The 20,298-nt window shown below is 41.5% G+C and overlaps 1 protein-coding gene across 1 annotated transcript in view; it reads left to right on the top strand.

Moving 5' to 3' along the window:
* The window catches only part of plxna1b (plexin A1b), a 185,363-nt gene extending 176,364 nt beyond the window's left edge, over positions 1–8,999 (top strand). The window contains exons 28-32 of the mRNA XM_070840141.1: positions 1,245–1,435; positions 3,104–3,273; positions 3,603–3,815; positions 3,900–4,050; positions 5,115–8,999. Coding sequence (XP_070696242.1) covers positions 1,245–1,435; positions 3,104–3,273; positions 3,603–3,815; positions 3,900–4,050; positions 5,115–5,210 — 821 coding nt within the window. The 3' untranslated portion in view covers positions 5,211–8,999. The remainder of the gene's footprint in view (positions 1–1,244; positions 1,436–3,103; positions 3,274–3,602; positions 3,816–3,899; positions 4,051–5,114) is intronic.
* Positions 9,000–20,298: the final 11,299 nt, after the last annotated feature.

The raw sequence follows: 20,298 nt of genomic DNA, 5'->3' as shown, positions 1-20,298 counted from the left end.
GTTGCTGCTCACTTCTCTCTCTCATTTTCTGTCTGCTTGATCTCTTTATACCTTGCATGCCTTTTTGGTGATAGTATAATATTACACAAAAACACATGAAATCCACATTTAAACGAATCCAGGAAATTACACAAGTAGATGGCAAGTAGCTAACAAAATAACTTTTTCCACTTGAACTGTAAGCCACGCATTACAATATTAATGCTAGATTGGAAATGGATTTCTGTTTCTTACAATCACTTTGTTTTTTATCTCTTTTGTATTTTCGTAAAGGCTTCTCTGGTGTACAGTAACTCTGCTCTTGAGCTTTGCCGCTGTGACACACACATAAATACTCACTAACATCCCCACCTCGCACTTACTCCGTATTTCCTTCATCCACATTTTTTCCTGACATTTTGAACCTCTCAATCCTTTCCTGCTTTGTCACAGAAGTGACAAGCATTCGAACTGAAAGCGTCATGCTCCGTGTCACAAAATACGGGATCACTGTCCAACAAAGGGAGGGAGAGAGCGGGGGGAGGGGGGTGGGGAGGGAGACAGAGTGACAGACAAATTTATTCTGGAATCAAAGAGTGACATGCAAGTAGAGGAAGCTGTCACCTTTCACAAATGCTTCTAACTTCACACAGAGATTCTGTTATCTGTAGCTGCCTTAGATTTCTCATTGGTGTGATTTATTTTTTATTTTTTTTACACGAGGTAATTTGCAGGTTGTTAACCTTAAGATGATGATGAAGACTAAATTAATTATACTTTTGTAGACTATAGAGTGGTGCAAAGTTATGGGCTGTTTGATATATGTAATCTGATTGTATATATCTAATAATATCCATTCCTTCTCAACCAGAGGCCACTGGTTCAAAATCACAGTTGGGCCTGATAGAGTTACATGGAGCAAGACACCGAGTCTTAGTTTAACTTAAATATCTGGAGGTGGCATAAGATACTTTATTGTAAGACTCTTCTGAAATTAGTTTTTTGTCAAAGCCAGATATGTTCACATACTTCAAAACAAACAGACAAAAAAACGATCACAATATCGACAAAAGAGCCACAGAGCAGCAGTCCTGAACCCAACCTTGACCTCTGAACGTTCCCTATTCACCTCTTTATCCCTTCATGTTTACATTTATCTAATTTAATACACATTCAACTCCACATTTGTGTCTTTTCTCTCTTAGTGTTACTATTGGAACATTCACTCAACTCTCCTCTATGTTTCCTCCTCTACCTTCCTCCAGAGAGCATGCTGAGGACAGCCAGCAGTCCAGACAGCTTGCGCTCCAGAACACCCATGATCACCCCCGACCTCGAGAGCGGCACCAAACTGTGGCATCTGGTCAAGAACCACGACCACTCAGACCAGAGGGAAGGGGACAGAGGGAGCAAGATGGTCTCTGAGATCTACCTGACCAGGCTGCTGGCCACCAAGGTATTGAGAAGCTGTAGATTTACACACAGTTACGCACCTTCAGCCGAAACCCCCTGCTCCACCGCATCCCTGTCATGTAGCCCACTTCCACCAGCCGCCCCTACCTCTGACCTTTGTTTGGTGGTGGTCTCAAAGCTCATTAACATTTTTCATAACCTTTCGCACAAAGACACACATATGCACAAGGATTGAATGTTTGTCTTAATTAGGAGGTTGACCTTTGACTATTGAGTCGTTTGGTTGGTGTTACTGGGCCCTCTGTTGGTGGCCTCGGGGCTTTTAGGCTCAGGCTTCTACCCTGCGATCATTACTTACCAAATTCCTCCATGTCCTCCAGATCACACTGTGGAATCTGTGCTCAGGGTTTTATGCGCCACATGATTTAGATTAAAGTTATCATCATCACAATAAGACTATTGACAACATTTTATTTTATTTTTGCTCATAAGCGCAAAACCATCCAGACTCATGATTACGTGTATGTAGATTAGCTCCAAGAAAAGCCTAATTCAAAGTCAACAGCAGGAAAGGTGTCTTGTGTCCACAGTAAGTTGCCAGGTCTACCTTTGTGGTCCATGTGCTCTGTGTATACGGTGTGGCAGAATGACATAAGTCACACACATCAACATATAGCTTATGAACACAAGCACACAGCAAACGCCTATAGAGTCTACTGACAGTGCCAGGTTTTTGTTCTCATTTGCAAATACTAACCGTCTTGGTGATTCAGCTCGCCCTGGTACTTCCTCTCCCCTGATGCTTCACTCATTAGCTCTAGATTTCCTTTGTTCAAGCTCCAGGTAGGAAAGTGCAAGGTTAGCGGCATCAACGCTAAGTTGATTGGGAAATTCAAGCCAGAGGAAGACAATAGGGGGACTCGGAGCGCTGCAGCCTGCTCTTATTTATCACAGCCCCTGCAGCTTTGTGTGTTTAGGAAGCTGATTTGTGGATGTGTGAACAAATACAAAAGTGCAGATTCAACTTCTGGCTGGTTTAAATAAGGTTTTGTAAAAGGTGGCCTGGATGCTTGAAGATGGAAAACGAAGGCGCTGCAAACGCTTGTGGGAAATATCAAATCGTTTCAACTTCAGAGGAATTTGTGAGGATTCAGAATCTCCGGGGTTGTGTGATGTGGTTAAAAAACATTGCAGAACAGCCTTAGGCTGAACTCTCACTGGGCCCCATCCTAAATACTGTAAAGAACACTAAGCACTCAGCACCAGCACAAAGTCTCAGAAAGTTGGAATACTAAAAGCAAAGCACTGTCGTTCTCTAAAACCCCTGCCACTGACTGCCACCGCCCACAGCCAGACCATCACCAGCAAAGAGCAACATACAAGCAAAGGCTCTTGTTCTGTGGTGTTTTAACATTCCTGTCAGTTATGTATATGCACAGAAGACTTATTCTATATCTTAATGTCCTTTTCTGTACAACCTTTTGTACTCTGATAAGCTCACATTTGCTATTTAAATTGCATTACTCTTGACATTTATGCTAAAATATCCAGTAATCGGGCCCATTCATTGTAGCTATTGGAACTAAGAAGAAATATTAAATCATAAAACATCTTCTACAGCACAATCAATCATTTTAGAATATAATAAAATCAGCTTCATTTAGAATAGTCTTTGCAAATTGACTAACCCAGTGTCGGTTCTCCTGTGCAGGGTACGCTCCAGAAGTTTGTGGATGACCTGTTCGAGACCATCTTCAGCACAGCGCACCGAGGAAGTGCTCTGCCTCTCGCCATCAAGTACATGTTTGACTTCTTGGACGAGCAGGCAGACAAACACTCCATATCAGACTCTGATGTGCGGCACACTTGGAAGAGCAACTGGTGAGTTTGTGTGTTCGCTCTGTGCAAAGGTTGCTGCTTTTGTCTCATTAGTGTTGTGAAAAACTTGCTGTAGTATGAAAAACATGTCGACTGTAAGCCGGCAAATATATAAATATACAATTCTGTACCGTAGTGGTAGTTTGGCAGAATCTATAGTATTCCTATTCTTCTTGCACAATGACTCCTCCATTGTTCAGCCACAGTGTGCATGCAGCTTCATTTGTTGCAGTGCTGTTTGCACCTTAATAGCTTTTCGAGCCCTCCTAACTGTGCATCTCCTTCTCTTCTTCTTCCACCTCTCTGTCTCTCTATTCTCCAAATCCTTCCAGTCTTCCTCTGCGGTTCTGGGTGAATGTGATCAAGAACCCCCAGTTTGTCTTTGACATCCATAAGAACAGCATCACAGACGCCTGCTTGTCTGTGGTGGCTCAGACCTTCATGGACTCCTGTTCAACATCGGAGCACAAGCTAGGGAAGGACTCGCCTTCGAACAAGCTGCTCTACGCTAAAGACATCCCCAACTATAAGAACTGGGTAGAGAGGTACGTCGACAGATGTTACATTTGTTTTGTCTTAAAGATTGTTTTGAATAGAAGAAAAGATCTAAACGGTGCTTTTGTGTCCAGGTACTACTCTGACATCTCCAGGATGCCGGCCATCAGTGACCAGGACATGAGTGCCTACCTGGCGGAGCAGTCACGCCTGCACGCCAACCAGTTCAATAGCATGTCTGCCCTACACGAGATCTACTCTTACATTGTCAAGTACAAGGATGAGGTGAGATTCCTAAGGACACTCGAGATATTCTCGTTTAATAACAGCTTGCTGTTTAACCTTGATTGTCAGCAGTTACAAACTGCCTATGGCCCCAGGAGGGGTGTTATTTTTGTCATATGAGAGATTGTTAGTATGTAGGGTGGTTCTCAGTCCTGGAGATGCAACAAAAGAGGCTAAGAAAAACGTATTGTAAAAGGACTAATTTCAGTTAAACTAAACAGTTGCAGTGATCGACCATGATCAGAACAACTGAAGCAGCAAAAGCAAGTACAGATAAGCACATAAACCTTTGACAGGATGCTATTCCTAATTTCCAGTAACTCAAAACTTCCTCCATGTTTACCTGTTGTCTTGATATATTTAGTTTTTCATATGTCATCACAACGCTGATTCCATCTGCACAGCAGCAGTCAGGTCATACTCACCACTACGCTGCTCCGTTTCTCTCTTTAAGAGAAATATTGTTGTCATTCACTTTCAGCTAAGTTTTCTAATTAAAAGTTTCCCAGCCTCTCTGTTATAGTTGGGCTTTTAATGTGAAAGATGTACAGGTGTTGAGTTTCATTGGCTGCAGATTTACAATGGACAGGAAACGTGGGAAAACTGGATTAAATAGGTGGATGAAATAGGTATTTCTTTTTAGAAATAGAAATTGCGAGCAGCAGAGTGGTGAGTATGGCCTGACTGATGGATGCAATAAGTGCTGCGGAAATCAGAAGAATCAGAATCAGAATTAGGTTTATTGCCAAGGAAGTTTTCACATCACAAGGAATTTGCCATGTGAAACATAAATATGAGAATATAAAATGGAGATATTTACAATACAGAATATGATACTAAATTTACCATGTGACACTGTTTTCATAGGCTACAGGTAATTCCACCACCCTCAGTGTTTTTTTGCCCGGCCTTTATTTGTTTGTGCCATTTGTAACTGACTGAAGCAGCCAGGTGGGATATTGGTGTCCTCTGACAGCCTTGTTTGGGAAGAATAACTCCATGTTTTCAAATGAAAAGCTCACACGTTGTAACATCAACTGACCTCTTCACCTTTCTATCTTTAGATCTTGTCGGCGTTGGAGCGGGACGAGCAGGCGAGGAGACAGAGACTGAGGAGCAAGCTGGAGCAGGTCATCGACACAATGGCCCTGAGCAGCTGAGGACCATCCAGCACCTCCATCTCCTCCTTCTCTTCACTCCTCCTCTCCATCTGTCTCTCCCCCTCGCTCCTCTCACCCAACAAACAAAACTCCAACCCCCAACAAATACGACAGACGAACTGCAAAAGGACTGAAGCAGTATACTGCAAAATGGGGGGGGTTCGGCAGAGATGGGCGGGCCTGTGTACGCTTACATGTGTATGTGTGTGTGTTAGTCTGCAGCCCCGTACAGTGTGTGGGCTGGTGTCTGTGTGAGAGACTGGGACACCAGACATTGTCACACATGCATACATGGAGAAACATGTCAACTGACAGCATTTGATTATTGTGGATGTTGGTGTTTGTTGTTTGCTTGATTTTGATTTCAGGAGTTTTGTCGTGATGAAGCGATGGTCAGGAAAGAAACAATGGAAGCCAGGAAAAGAACTCCACATGTGGCATCATGAGCAGGACGGACCAACCTGTGATGAGCCAATGGAGAGAGGCTCTCTACGTCATGTGACTCCAACGGGTGTCACAGTTTTAAAGGATGTTAGATTTTCTTTTTTCTTTTTCTTTTTTTTTTGTATAAATGTAATCAACTGCCCACTCTCTGATCTCTCGCCACTTGTATTACTGCTGAATTTGCACAATTTACAGAAACGTTACAAAGGAAGACGATATAGATATTATATATAAATACAGCTACGTTTTTAAAGAAAGATTAGGGAGAAAACATTTTTGTTGTTTTTCCTTTTCATTTCAAACCAACAAACAATAAAAATACAACAATCAAACATGATTTGATATTTCAAGTACAAAAGAAAAAAACAACGTAGACAAAAAAAAAACAACGAAAAAGAAACAAAAAAGTCGTACTGTGCCATGTTTTCTTTGAATGTTGTTTAGTGCAAAGACATTTTGTTAGATGGAATGTGCTACCGTATGATTTTAAATATGAACATGCCTAGTGACTGAAAAGAATTGTTTGAGCAATGACCCATCATAAAATCCTCGTTGGAAAAAGACGGGAAGTGAGACGACACATAAAGTCGTCCGTCTTCTGGAGTTAGGACAGTTCATGGTGTCATGGTGATAACATGAAGTTGCTGTTGTTTCTAATTCAATCAGTGCAATCTTTTTGGTTTCAGAAAACCAAATATATATTCACAGGATTGTTGCTTTATCATGGCCGTGTTAGTGTCCGGCGCCACGGCTGGTTCTGATCTACGAGGGTCAAGAAGTGACAGTTCAGTGGATCATGGTATAGTGGCTGAACAATGAAGTAGCTACATTGCACTACCTGAAATATTCCCGTTAGCCCCGATACCACGCAGCCACCATATCAAACCGGCCCTGAGTTGGTGTTATCTGTCCCTCGGAGGGTCATTAATTTTCCGACACGGTCCTGTTAGAGCAGAGCCAAAGTTTTGCTGCTCTCAGAGGCTGTTTACGTCTTCACAGGAGCGAGCTTAGCCGAGGCCCCTCAGTGGTGAAACAAAGTAGGAAAAGCTGTTTTCTGCCTAGAGCCACTTTTTTTTTTTTCATTTTCTCAATGTTAATACCCAAATAGAGGGGCAAGGAAAAAATATACTGAGTGTTCTCTCTCCACCTCTAACCTATCTATTAGAGACGGGGGGGTTTAGCTTTTTAGCCGTGAGGGGGGTAATAGAAAGATACAGAGGTGAGACACCTCTGTTCATTAGCTACACAAGGCTGAGTAATCCTCCCCTTAGCCTGCAGCTCTTGTTTCAAAACTAGCCTATTGCCATGTGTGGCTTAAGCTTTTTTTATTACTGCTCTTTTAAGAGGATTTCTTTGTTTCTCTTTTTTTTTGAAGTCTTGAAGTCAGGGTTTTTGACTTTGTGGTGAGAAATAATGTTTTCCGATTTTTTTTTTTTTTTTTTTTTTTTTTTTTTTTTTCCTGCTTGCCGAAAACCAAACTGTGGTCTGTATAATGTTTTTGTTGATGTTTTCATTTGTAAATTGTATACTTTTTCATGATGAACAAAAGCTGTTTGCCATTTTTTTGTAATCAGGTTGGTTTTGTTTTTCTTTTTTATTTTTGTTGCTGTTTTTTGTCTTTTTATTTGAACATGTAAATTGTACATTTTACGGTACACAGAAGACAAAATTCTCTTTGGTTTGCCTGAAGTTGAAGTACTTGACCGAACTCGAGGTTTATTTTCCTGATCTCAAGGATCAAAATGAAATTGTTGCATCAGATGAGCATCTGTGTCTTTGTGATGGAAATGTGACTTGCTGCTTTAACTCTTTTACCTTGTTTTTCTATCAAACATTAGGGCTGTCATTTTATGCTGATCATAAATGCTGTTGCTGTTCATTTTTACGCCAGGTTCCTTAAAAGAAAAGAACAACAGAAAAAACTATCATTTCTCACTTCCAAAAATAGTGAGCACACCTCCCAAATTAATGTCAACCCACCGTTTTGTTTACATGTCTGAGATGTGACAGTGCTTTTTACAGCCGCATACATAGAAGTCTAGTTCAACCTGTTGGATACCTGTTGGGACTTATTAGTTCACTCTGTATCTAACAAGCAGTCTTGAGGGACCACTCTGCCCATGTTAGGATGGACATTTCTCCTTTTTAGCTGACCATATTGGCCACGATACGATAATCTCAGTTAGCATCATCTATATTAAAGGGAGTACAGCAGAACCTCCACTGAAATTCACTTAATCCACTTTATGGACATTCTTAACAGCTGAGTTTTTGCTGCATTCGTACATTTTGGTGCTCTTACTGCAAATCACGCGTCAAGGAAATGGATGACCGCTGAAGCCAGAGCTCAGCGGTGCTGTTAGCAGCAGCCCTTTGAATGATCAGTATGAGCGCAATGTACAGTTGGTACAAATCCACTCGCTCCCTGCAAAAGCACACAGGCCGAAACCAGCTGAAGCTCCAGTGGCCAGTTGGTGAACTGTCAGGCATTTTAAAGACACTTCAAACATTCTCAAATCATTCTCAGGTTCATGCTCCATTTGTGTCGTATTCTGGTTGTTATGTGGTCGATTGAATGGCTGCTGGGGAAGTTGGTTCGTTGATAGTTTGCATGGCTACTTGCCTTTTAGATTGACCTGCTTTGCAAGTCCGGACACATCTTTAGAGAAACCTCTCAGCCACCATGATCGAGCCTTCATTTTGCACTGTTTGGTGTGATAATAGACTTGTATTTATTGTTATTGAGGTGGTATACAGCATGTTATCTAAGAGTGTTTGGTGTCATCAGGACGAAGTTAGCATCCACTGCCGACTTTGAGCTTGTCACAACAACGACATGCCGGCTGTAGTTTGACAGAGTTGTCGGGTTTTATGCTTTTTTTTCTGTCAAATCAGAACAAATTAACAAGTTAAGTTTACTGCACTGTCTTCAGTGTGAGCAGATTCAGCACATGCACATGGATCTCATGTTTAATTCTCAGATCTTTAGACATGCTTAGTCACACTTTTTGCCTTTTCAAAAAAAAAAAAAAAAACCCCATAGTTGATTCAAAGTCCTGGCACCATTTGTTTTTCCCTTTTTTCCTGCTTTCTTCTGATTCTGGAAAATTCAGTAGTAGTTCTATTTTCCCCCCCCTTTTTAAAAAATGGAAGTTAGAATACAAGGAAACACAAAGCAAATGAATTTCGGACAGCTGGCAAAGGAATTTTAATACTACAATTACTCAGATACAGAGTTTCAGACTTGAAGCGACTGTCACAAGTTTGCAGGTTAACATTCATTGTGTAAATATTCTGTTATTTCCTATTTTGCAGATTTACTACTTGTAAATAAACACACATCAAGGAGAGATTAAACATTTTTTGCTAAATAAAATGTGGTGTGGGACATTTATTTAATGACCAGTGTAATTTATATAGATGGATGGAGGAAGTAATCATGCAGGTTTATTACTATATGGTCTCATCGTGGCATTTAATATACATGGTCTCCTATAGGATGGGGTATATGACACTTTCTTGCTATGGCCAAGGCTATGTGATTTCTAATATGTCTATATTTGTTATTTTCTCCTCTTCCCACTTATTTTCATAGATTGGCCAATCTCCTGTGCAACCTTGAAGGGATTCTCATCCTCTGTGACAACAAAAACAGAAGCTACCTAAGTGGCGGTGTGTGTTTTATCAGCTATACCTGTTCTACATTCAGAATTGGTCAGTAAGAGTCACTGTTGCATTGCAAATATGATCAACGGCACAAACTACCAGTCACACCAGAAAGTGACAGAGCAAAAATGAATTAGTAACATCGGCTGTAGAGGCGTGTTGGTGTGGGGACTTCTCTCAGGACTGTGTGGAAACTACTCAAGCTTGAGAACCAATAGCCGACACTTGTTAGCGCTACTGAGCTTCTATATTTACTCTGTGCTGAACTTTTCACTTTCCCTTGATATTTTGTTCTTAGGATTGTACATAATTCTTTTCAATTAATAGTAACTGAAGTGGAGAAAAAGGCTCTCCGTGCGGGCAAGCTTGATAAGTGTTGGCTCACTCACCCCCAGGACAATAAGTCAGAAGTTACACAGTTATTAAAAAAGATGTATTTTTCCAGTTTTACCCATTTTCTGATTTTTTTTCCCTTCAATTTATACCTTGACAGAGAATGTTTTAAGTGAAGTGGACAGTGCAGCACAGCCAATAAGCTGCAATAGCTCGCTCCATTTTGGATTCTCCATTCTCTTAAAGGTCACGACGTCAACACTGACAAGAATCACGGGTCAAAGCTCACTTAAGTTCATCTTGCTGTTACATCACCCACATGAGCAAATCCATCGATGTGGACCGTGAAGAATGTTGCTGTGTAGCGAAGCCTTTAACAGGGAAGATTTCCTTTTGGACAGGTTGAATTAATTTGATTAAAAACAGGGTTTAGGTATGAAATCTGAATACATTTCTGGCACACAGCGAATGTTCCCATAGCAACAAGTATCTGAAGTTGTCAAACACCAAAAGCTGGAATTGAAATGACTTATTCTTCAATCATTTCCTCTTTTTATATGATAATAATTTAGCAAATTATGAAGCTGTATTTCCTTGAAGCAGAGCTCTCGTATGGACGCCTGTGTATCAACATTTCTAAATTGTTTGTAATCATCACTGTGAGGTGCTGACAAAGATATCATTTTGCTATTGGTACTGAAAACTCTTGGTGTCTGTGTTGGTATTGAAATTTTTCGATACCCGTCTCGATTAGCCCCTTAATAGGCTGTGTCATTTAGTATCAAAGAATTATGGTTCAAAATGCTCACAGTCAAGAGAAACCTTCTTGTCAGCCTGCAGCATGATAGCTTCCCTCCACTGTCTCCCTGCCTTTCATAACCTGACCGGCATCATTAATCATTCTTATGGGAATGTACTTTAGTTTGCTGGTGGAGGTTTGTTCTCTGGGGGTATTAATACTAACACGTTTACCCCCTAACCATACATCATACTTGCACTGCCCTCAGCCTACATGGCCACTTACATGGAAGAGTGGCTCTGGGTGTAGAATACAGCAGGGCTGGCTCAGATAGGTTAGGCCAGTGATTTTCATGGCATTTATTGTTGCTGAACAAGAAGGCATGGAGCAACAGGGAGAGAGAGAGACCCAGAAGGAAGCATATTGGAATGAACCAAAACCACCTTGTTCTCTTTTTTTCATGGCCCGCCTTAAAGCGTCAGCACTTCCCTCTCCCCCCCTCCCGCCCCAAGCGGATTCAATGAGCCCAGATAGACAGAAAATGTTATCGTTCGCACCATGTGTAACCAGCCGGGCTAATTCAATTAAAATTCCATCCAAGGAGGAACGCTGAAATTGCGTAATGGTCGTGGGAGCACTGAATCTCGTAATGATCCTGTCAAGAGGCAAATGATCTTGCAGCGCGAACATTATGATGAATTCCTTGCAAAGCACAAGATGCTCGTTTCTTCATCCCTCCCCCCCCTCTCCCCCGGCCTCCCTCCTCCACCTTTCCTTGCATGCAAAATTCTGTTGCCATAGTTAATGAAGCCATGATCTGCATTTGCCCCCCTTCCCCTTTCCTCTTTAATCTTGTTTAGTTACAATTGAAGAGGGCTCCGTGTTTTATCACACACTGAACCCAGTGAAATTGGAATTCTATTTTAGTTGAGGAGTCTTTTGGTAACTGTCAATGTGTGTTGCATCAAGTGCATGGTAAAACCAGGACACCGTGCGTGGCAGTGGTATCTATAGGGCCCCTAAATCCGGTGAGTGGTTCAGTCTCTCTTGGCGAGGCGAAGGTGACAGCCATGACTGGTTGGGGGATGCTGCGCAATGGATTACTGTCACTGTTCTTAACTTATGGTGCACACAAAAAGCTGTATGTGTGCGTGTGTGTGTGTGTGTGTGTGTGTGAGTCTGAAGGAGAGTGGTGGGCGTTAAGTTCAGGTGCTGCCAACCTTCAGCCCACCATAGATACACACAGTCACACCGTGTAAAGCCCCCAAGTGCAAGTCTGCAGCATTCGGAATATTTAGTAAAGATGTGGTCTGTGTCAGGTTCACTGTTAAAGCCTCCACCTTGCTATGAACCCAGAAGCACAGTGCACTCACACCATGTAACCAAACCAAAGTTAAAGCTCCCCAATTTTTATATCTACAAGGGATCAAATGACTCAGTGTAGAGTGAAAGGAGACTTTTAGAGCAAAGAATTCACAGAATTATCAACTGACTGTAGTTACTTTACAGAGCTTTTTAGCATCTTTAGCCTGTTGTTTTGGTTTTAAGGCCTGCGACTTAACTGTTACTTTACTGTCATTTCCAGATGCGGCTGTCAAATTCCAGCACCAAACGGCAGAAAGACAAAGTCAGCGACCAGCAGGTGAACACAGTGGAGCATTTAGCAGTGGGAAAGTCATATATTTCCCCTCATGATTTGGTGGAGACCAAAAGAAGAACATTAGACACAACTCCAAATGAATGCAAATGTGTGTAATTTAGTAATTGCTTGGTATCACATTTACTAAATTAACTTTTTAAGGTGATAATATGTCAATGTAGTGTTTACAGCCTGCTGTGGTGTCACCAAGTGCCCAAAAATCAATTAAGCAAGCAAGTAATACTTAGAATACGTAAATTTCATTCTAGGTGAAAGCACAATGTGCTGTGCAACGCATGAGCTACCACAACACTTAATCAGACATAAGTTAACACAATTAAAACACAATAACACATGATAATACACATGAGCCACTAAGAAGTAAGAATTAAAATAATTAATTAAGACGTGAATTTAAAAAAAAAGTGAAAGTAAAGTAATCAATGTAGGTTAATTAATCCAGGTTTATTAGATTTAGCTTAAAATTGTTTGTCTCAGATCTGTCTTAATACAGTATTCACATTGCATATGTGCACTGAGGGAGTTATTGGTCTGCTAATGGCCGTAAAATGACACCTTGATGTAAAATGACAAACAAAATGGGACAAAATCTGTGCAAACATTATTCTAAAGTTCAGCTGACGGTGCTGTGAGGTGTCTGCGTACAAAGACGTGATCACAAGTTTGTCGCTATGTGTGGTCAGGGTGATCATAAATTCTGGGCTGTCTCCAGATGGTCCCCAAGGCCCCTGGCCGACGTGCTAACTCAGACTGCTAAAGTTTCAACTTCAGCTGAAATTAAGAATGCAGTTTTTCACACAATTACTGTGGATGTTATTCCCATTTCTCACAGCGTTTACAGTCTTACTGTTTCAGACGGTCACTTACAGCAGAAAGTTGCACACACCAACTGTCACTGATGTTTCATAAAGCCTTGAACTCATTATAAGACATTACCACAGATTAAGGCCTTCAACAAGAAAACGGCACATCTATGGCTCAGATAGGCTCATAGTTAACTCTCTTAAATAATTTCTCAGTCTGACGTCACATTAGTTCAATGCTCTAATTGTGGCTACATTCCTTGCAAGGCCACCAGTCTTCTACAGGCTCCGTATTGCCTAATTTATAACCTGCATTAATCCTTAACAAACCTTTCACAGTTCAGTTATTCACTTGAAATGGGCTTTACAAAATCAAAGCAACCTCTACCAACCCAGTGAGTGCATTTGAAGGGAAGCCTTCACCATGTCTCTGCATCTAAGGGTGGAGTAAATGTTCATTGGCTGATGCTCCTCTTCTGACTGGCTTGTTAATTTCTCCACAGGTAGAAACCATTACGGACAGCGTCTCCCTGTCAGGGCCAGAGAAAATTCATTCCCTGCTTCACTGGCCTAAAGCTTCCTGATGTCTGATTAACACACATGAGTTGACAATCTATATGGAGCATTGCAGAGCTTTTAAAGTCGTTGTCTATAGTATCTTCTGGACCTAATCTGCCAAACACAGCCCAGCCATTCATGACTGATGGTTTCTGAGACTGATGCTCAGTTTTCTTATTTGATTTCCCCCATTTTCCCTTTGAGCCAAAATGCTTCAAATCGATTATGGGCTGAACTTAAGTTCCAAGTGTCACCTTGTTCACCTTTGAGCTTCCCTTCCTCCCCAGATGCACATGGCTGTCGGCTGTCTTCCGTGCCAGGTGACGGGTCACATCCCCCAGAATCCAGACAAGTCTGTCCGATTAGCCCATCCACCCCTCACACCTCCACTCAAGGATGGAGAGATCAACTGTGTCTGCGTGTGTGGGCGTCTTCATGCTTGTGTATGTGTGCAGAAATGCTTTCACATGCATGCATTTTATTATCAGGTCTGTGTGGGCACACATGAGTGGTTTGTGTGCTGTCTGGATGGAGGTCAGGGGGGTCAGCTTCAGACTTCCCACACAAGACACAGTCACTCAATTTAATCACAACTCAACCAGCTGATGAACCGTACCAGATTGATGAAATGCTTTAGAATTGTGTATGGCTGCAATCCACAGTGGGTCCTTCTCTGCCTTTCTCTGTCATATGTGTGTACATACACACACATGCAAGCACATACACAAACACACAATACAGTCCCCCTTTGATCTTCAAATATGTGTCTTTGGCTGCAATTTTTTCCCTGTGTCTTGCAGCTTCAGTGAACTGAACTTGAAAGCCGCTGCTTTTCCTTGGAGAGAAGAATGAATCTCTTTAGGTCTATTGTGGCATTAAGCTGTGTGGGGGCACAACAAAGAAGTCAAATAGATATGTACACATTTTTCAGTTGCTTATTTTTCTCTAATTATTTGAATGGCTCTTGAAAGAGCCGTCCCTCAGACAATAAATAGAATAATTCTCCCTGCACGGTAATTAGCTACGATGCGTAGCAGTCAAAAAAGATAAAATTGCATTGCATGTTCTGTAAAGATAACAAAAGGGAAGAGATGAAATGGAAAGAATCTGTTTACATTTTGTTTCTTATTCAGAGACACGCACATGTGAATCTGCTTAAAACATTTTATGATAAATTATTAATGCTTATTACATGTATCAGAGGATGCCAGATGCTTCCTAAATCCCTCAAAGATTTTGCCTAAGCTTTGCCCTTTAACCCTCACATTCAAGTAGTCTGTCGGCCTTTCATGTGCGATCAACAGAGTAGTTCTGAACATGCTACTTTTCACTCCGCCCTCTCACAGCCAGCATCCTCCCGTGCATTCACCGCTGTCACTTTGATGTCAGAGGGACGCGGTGTGTCTTAACGACCCAGCGCTCATGAATTAATTAATCACTTCTTGGGAATGTCTCAAACGCAGCAGCTTGTGATCAAGTGCATTGTGGGATTGAGATAAGGCACGGACATTGCCTGGCAATGGAACTGACACAAGGACCCTTAATTAGCTCAATTAATTAACCACAGGGATGAGGCCATGGTGGAGGCATGCGTGTATGTGTGTGCGCGTGGGTGTATGCATATCAGAGGTGACTGCTACCTGGAGATTGAGGTTTAACTGCTGGTTTTCACCAGGTTGTGGCAGGAAGATAAGGGAAAGGGTTAATTAATGTATGTTGGTGAGGACAGTGCTGCTCAGGGAGGCTGAGCAAGTATCCTGTGGTATCACTTCATGCTTTGATACCTACAACGCAGGATATTTCTAGTTGACCTTTGGGTTTCATAACTGTAGACGCCACATGGGACAATGTTGTCTTCATTATAAACCTCAAACCCCACACGTGTGAACTTGGTGCTGTGTCCCTCACTCATAAACCACAGCTTGGTGTCTGTGCCCTCTGGTCTGTGGATATAATGATTCCCTGTGGTCCCCTTTGTGTTATTATAATCACATAAATGCTTGACATTTGCTACTACACTAATACCTGTGGCATTTTAGGAACAGTTCAACATTTTGGATAATACACTTATCCTCTTCTTTGCTGAGAGTTGCTCAGCTCTCAAACCATTCATTATTAATGGAGACCTGTTAAGTAAAATGCACTTTTTCATGGCTTTTCAACATAAATGTGTCCCTGGTGTGTCTACAGACCCTTACACTATGGAAAAGATCTTTTCTCCTGTTCTAACTTTCAATAAATGTGTGTGAAAATGATCTCTCTAGATTTGGCCCCACTTGTGATGTCACATGCAGGGATCTGTTGATCATGTGACCTCCTGCAGCCCTTCAGCAGGTTGACTGCAAAAACACACAATAATCCTCATGTTCTGCCACCATCTGGGGAAGTGAACACCCTGGCAGAAATGTCCCCACAGCAACTGCAAAGCAACTGTGAGTGTGTGTGTGTTTGCTTTCAAGGGCTGTTAATGGTACAAGCTCCAGCATGGATCAATACTGGCTGTTCGTGATCTGACTTGAGACTTGAAAGCTGTTAGTTTTGTTGTGTTTTATGTTGCTTTGCTGTTTAATTTGCAGGTTAGTCTGTTGAACTTGGTGTTGAACAGACAAACCATGGTGCTCTGCTAATGTGTTTCTCTTTTGGAGACGGAAGAGCTGATGCGGAGGTCGGTGGGCGGTACCTGCTCAGACTTGTGGGAACTGGGTTTTTTGGGAGGGGGGTCTTAAAGAGACAGGAGTAGGACTCTAGTAGGATCACTAGGACTCCCAATAAGTATGAACCTGAAAATAAGCATAATATGTCTACCTTAAACTCGAGCTAGGAAGCAATTAGCTTAGCTTAGCACAAAGGCTAGAAGCAGGAGGAAACAGGTAGCATAGCTCTGTACAAAGTTAAAAATCATCCCCATGAAACCACAACTAACTAATTACCTCCTGGGCTTTAGCTTTACATTTAACGGAGAGACGTGATAATGGTATTGATCTTCTCATCTAACTCTCTGCGAAGCCTGTTTTCCAAATGTCAAACTATCCTTTTTACTTTAGTGTGGCTAGTAATTTTGTGATAACCAGGATGTGGATTTCAAAGATTAAACAAAATTTAATTAAGTATTTGTTCTAATATTTTCAGGCTGGGACAAGTGATTCAACTTTGAGTAATTTCTGTTTCTTTTCCAAAAGATTTCTTTAGAATGTGCACCAATACGCTGCTTTATTTACAATTGTGAATGAATGCATCAGATTCAGATGATAAACAACTTACCGAAGAGGTTAAGGCTTCCGAATGCCCTACAACAGCACACAAAGCAATTAAATAAAAAAAGCAAAAGCTCCAGTTATCACACAATAGCTCCTTTTCATAGATCTAAGTTTTCATTAGCAGCTCTGTAATTATAAACTATGTATTAGCTGCACTCTTAGCGCTGCAAACTGCTGCTTGAATTACTGCATGATATGAAAATTGTGCTGCTTCTGCTCATCTGCCGACTAGCCCAGCTGCCAAATGTTCAGATGTGGTTTTATGCACTGTTGCAGGGACATTACAGTGTGTATTCCCTGGTAGCTCATACATCAGCTTGTGCGGAGAGTACATAAAAATGACTCTATTTTCTACCAAAGACCAAATGATATCTTGCTGTGTCATTCCTCTTCAGTACAATTATTGAGATTGAATGCACATGTTGACCTGACTGAAATGCAGAAAGTGCTCGGTTGGCAAAAAAAAGTGCTGCAAAGAAGGGTGACAAGTTATTAGTGTACATTTTTTTACACGTAGTCCTGTTGATCTGATAGTGACCTCTACATCCATCAGAAATCCTCTCTCTGAACAGTGCAACTAACTTCACTTTGATTTTTCTGGCAGTAGTTTTTATAATAAAAATATGCAATAAACTTCAGACGGCCTGAAATCCTGTAGAGAACATTAATAGAAAAATAACACAGAGATGGATAGCCAGGCAACAAAGAGAGAAGAAGTTTACAGTGCACAGTTCACATACTGCAGGACTCCCAGGGCCTTTCCATTGGCTATGAATTTTTTATAGCCTCTGTTGCTTGTCGCTCCCACTCTCCCGCCTTTATCGGCTGAGTTCAGTTCTTCTGGAGCCGCAGCTTTCAAAAAACCAGCAGCCTCGACCTTCTCCTCTCTTGTCTGAGTGAATAGCATTTGTATTGCAAGGGGGAGAAGTGGTGGAAGAGAGGGGAAAGAAGAGAGGGAAGGTTAGAGCAGTGCAAGGTGGAAGCAATTGCTACATCACAGATGGATGGAGAAGTGCCTTCAATGTCAGGTAGTCATGGTAACCTGTCACACAGGAGTCTTTGCAAGATTTTTGGGAGAGTTGAGAGTGATGGTAACAACCGGTTTTGCACATTTAACCTTGTACTTCTACAAAGGCAAAGTGTTTTGTCTTCCAGGAGAAGAGGGTTAACAAATAGTATGTTAAGTCAGTGTCCTTTTGTAGAAACAAACCATGCAAAATATCCGGTAGGCGCAGATACACAGCATGTTCATGATCACATACTGAAGACACAGACTGTTTAAAAAAAGAAAGGTTTTTAATTTGCCTCACTGCACACTCATGTGCACTCACTGCCAAAAATCAAAAATGAGATATTCCCATTAGTCATGGCTGAGCGAGGCTGAGGGACCCAAATAAGGCAAGAGTTATAGCACGAGAGGATAGCAGACATGTGGAAGAGGCAGCAGGTGTGTGTCTGAATGGCCAGGTGGAGGTGGCTGGGCTCTGTTTCCCTCCGCTGCTCCACTGAGTCCTTTGGGGTGAAGAAGAGGAAGGCAGAGGGAGAAAAAAAGGAAGCATGGGTGGAAGGAGCCGAGATTCCAGGGAGGTGCTGCCAAGATGAGGCAGTCATCCCATCGGCCTTTTCCTCAATCTTTGTTGCCCCTTCCATCGTTTCCTCCACCTGAGCTCTTGTCAAAGCCAGGTTCCTCAGCCAGATCGATGGCTGGACTGTCAAGGTACAAAGCTGGGGACAAACTCGCAATATGGTGCCACAGTGAGCCATTTTCTCCAGCTGAATTAGTGATAATTCTCTCGCTGGATATGATGCCCCGAATGTCACACTTTATTACTCTGTATATCTGTGCTCCTCAGGCCCTTGTTAGGCTCCTTAGCTATACACGTATCTCCACACACATTTTCTGACATGTCACAGCAGGAAAAGCACAGGTGTAACTAATAACATTAACGATGGCTCAGTTCCATTTAAATGTGTCAGTGAGCCATGCCAGTGAGACAGCATGCACAATACAGGGGCTGTGTAAGTAGAACACCATGTTATTGACACATGCTATTAGTTACACCTGTGTTTGATAAGTCAAAATGTCGACTGTAAGTAAGGTTTCTATTCTGTTCTTCCTCAAAGGTCCCTTTAAATAAGCAACCAGAAGTTTCTGGAAAAATATCTTGAGCTTGTGGATAAGAAGTGCAGATGATTAAGTCATCTCACACATTTCAACACTCCTGTCTATCTGCTTCAAATCCAACTGCCATTCTTTCCCTAACTACAAGCCAAAAATTGTCCTATTTCAACGGCAAATACATGGCATTAAGTAAGTACTTCCCTACTCCCAAAAACGTTCAAATCTAAATAGGCAACAGTCTTTGTGTATTATTAATTTAGGGTTTTACAGTCAAAACTCAGCTTATCTACTTTGTCATGACTGTGTGACTGTGTTTGATCAGATCAGTCACCAAACAACCTACAACTATCCTCGGATTCTGATTCAGATGTCGCTAAACTCCGATTGGTGCATGGAAATGTCACCAAACAAACCGCTGGCCATTTCACACTAATGAAAAGAGAACACAGAAAAACAGAAATGCAGAAGTCTCTCATGTGGAACAACCAGAACTGGCTTTGCAGTCTGTATATAAACAGCGTTTCGATAGCAGATGGTGGAGGTGTTAATGGTGGAAGGGTGTGGGTTTGCATATAGACAGCGAGGACATGTCCCTACCAATATTTTGGGAGAACAGAATTGTCTCTGTTAATATTTGAGAAAAGTCATAGTAGATAATTCTGATGTGTTGTTTCCCAGCTGCTTGGAAAGTGAAAGTGTTAGTCCGAAAGTGAGATCTGGAGAAAACAAAATCTCCTGTGTGACCCTGACTACAGTCTGGATTATATAGAGACTTTAACAAGCATTAATAGATCAACATGTTTCATCAGTTATAACCAAAATAAATTGTTTTCTGGATTAATTCAATAACACAGTTGGGATTAGACATGATTTCTCAAAAATGTGGAAATGTGGGATATGTTTTAAATGTGAGGAACATTTTGAACATAAGACGATCCATCCATCCATCCATCCATCCATCCATCCATCCATCCATCCATCCATCCATCCATCCATTGTCATTGTCACAGGGCCACATAAGAAGATATAATGAATTAATTCATCATTGACATGAGTAGGTGACTTCCTGTGAGAGCCTTACTGCATTAAACTCAATTGTCTTTGGAAAAATCACCCGGCGCCTGAATTTTTGCTACCCTTTACATAAATATAGACATTTTCACCATAAGCTGACACAGACAAGGCACAAATTAGTGAATAAAAAATCACCAGAATGCAAGAAATGAAGTGTTTGACTGTCAAAACTTAATATGTGTCCCCACTAAGAAAGAGGAAATCATTTTGTAGCAGTTTCACCAGTCAAACTGACGAGTCCACTACTTGCTGTCTCCTGTGTCAGAATTTTCTGCTTGTGATGATACCTGACAGCTAAAATTAATTTGGTCTGTCATCTGAAATTAATTTTAAGTGGATCTGTGGGGTCTCAAATTGGGGATGGGACTTGCTGCAGTCTCACTTTGTAATTTAGGCTAACAAGACAGGAATGTTTTGACATCCACATTTGAA

Source organism: Pempheris klunzingeri, chromosome 2 (genome assembly GCF_042242105.1).
Source record: "Pempheris klunzingeri isolate RE-2024b chromosome 2, fPemKlu1.hap1, whole genome shotgun sequence".
NCBI classification, from domain to species: domain Eukaryota; kingdom Metazoa; phylum Chordata; class Actinopteri; order Acropomatiformes; family Pempheridae; genus Pempheris; species Pempheris klunzingeri.
The sequence above is the reverse complement of the archived record's forward strand: the minus strand, read 5'-3'. Positions and strand labels throughout refer to the sequence as shown.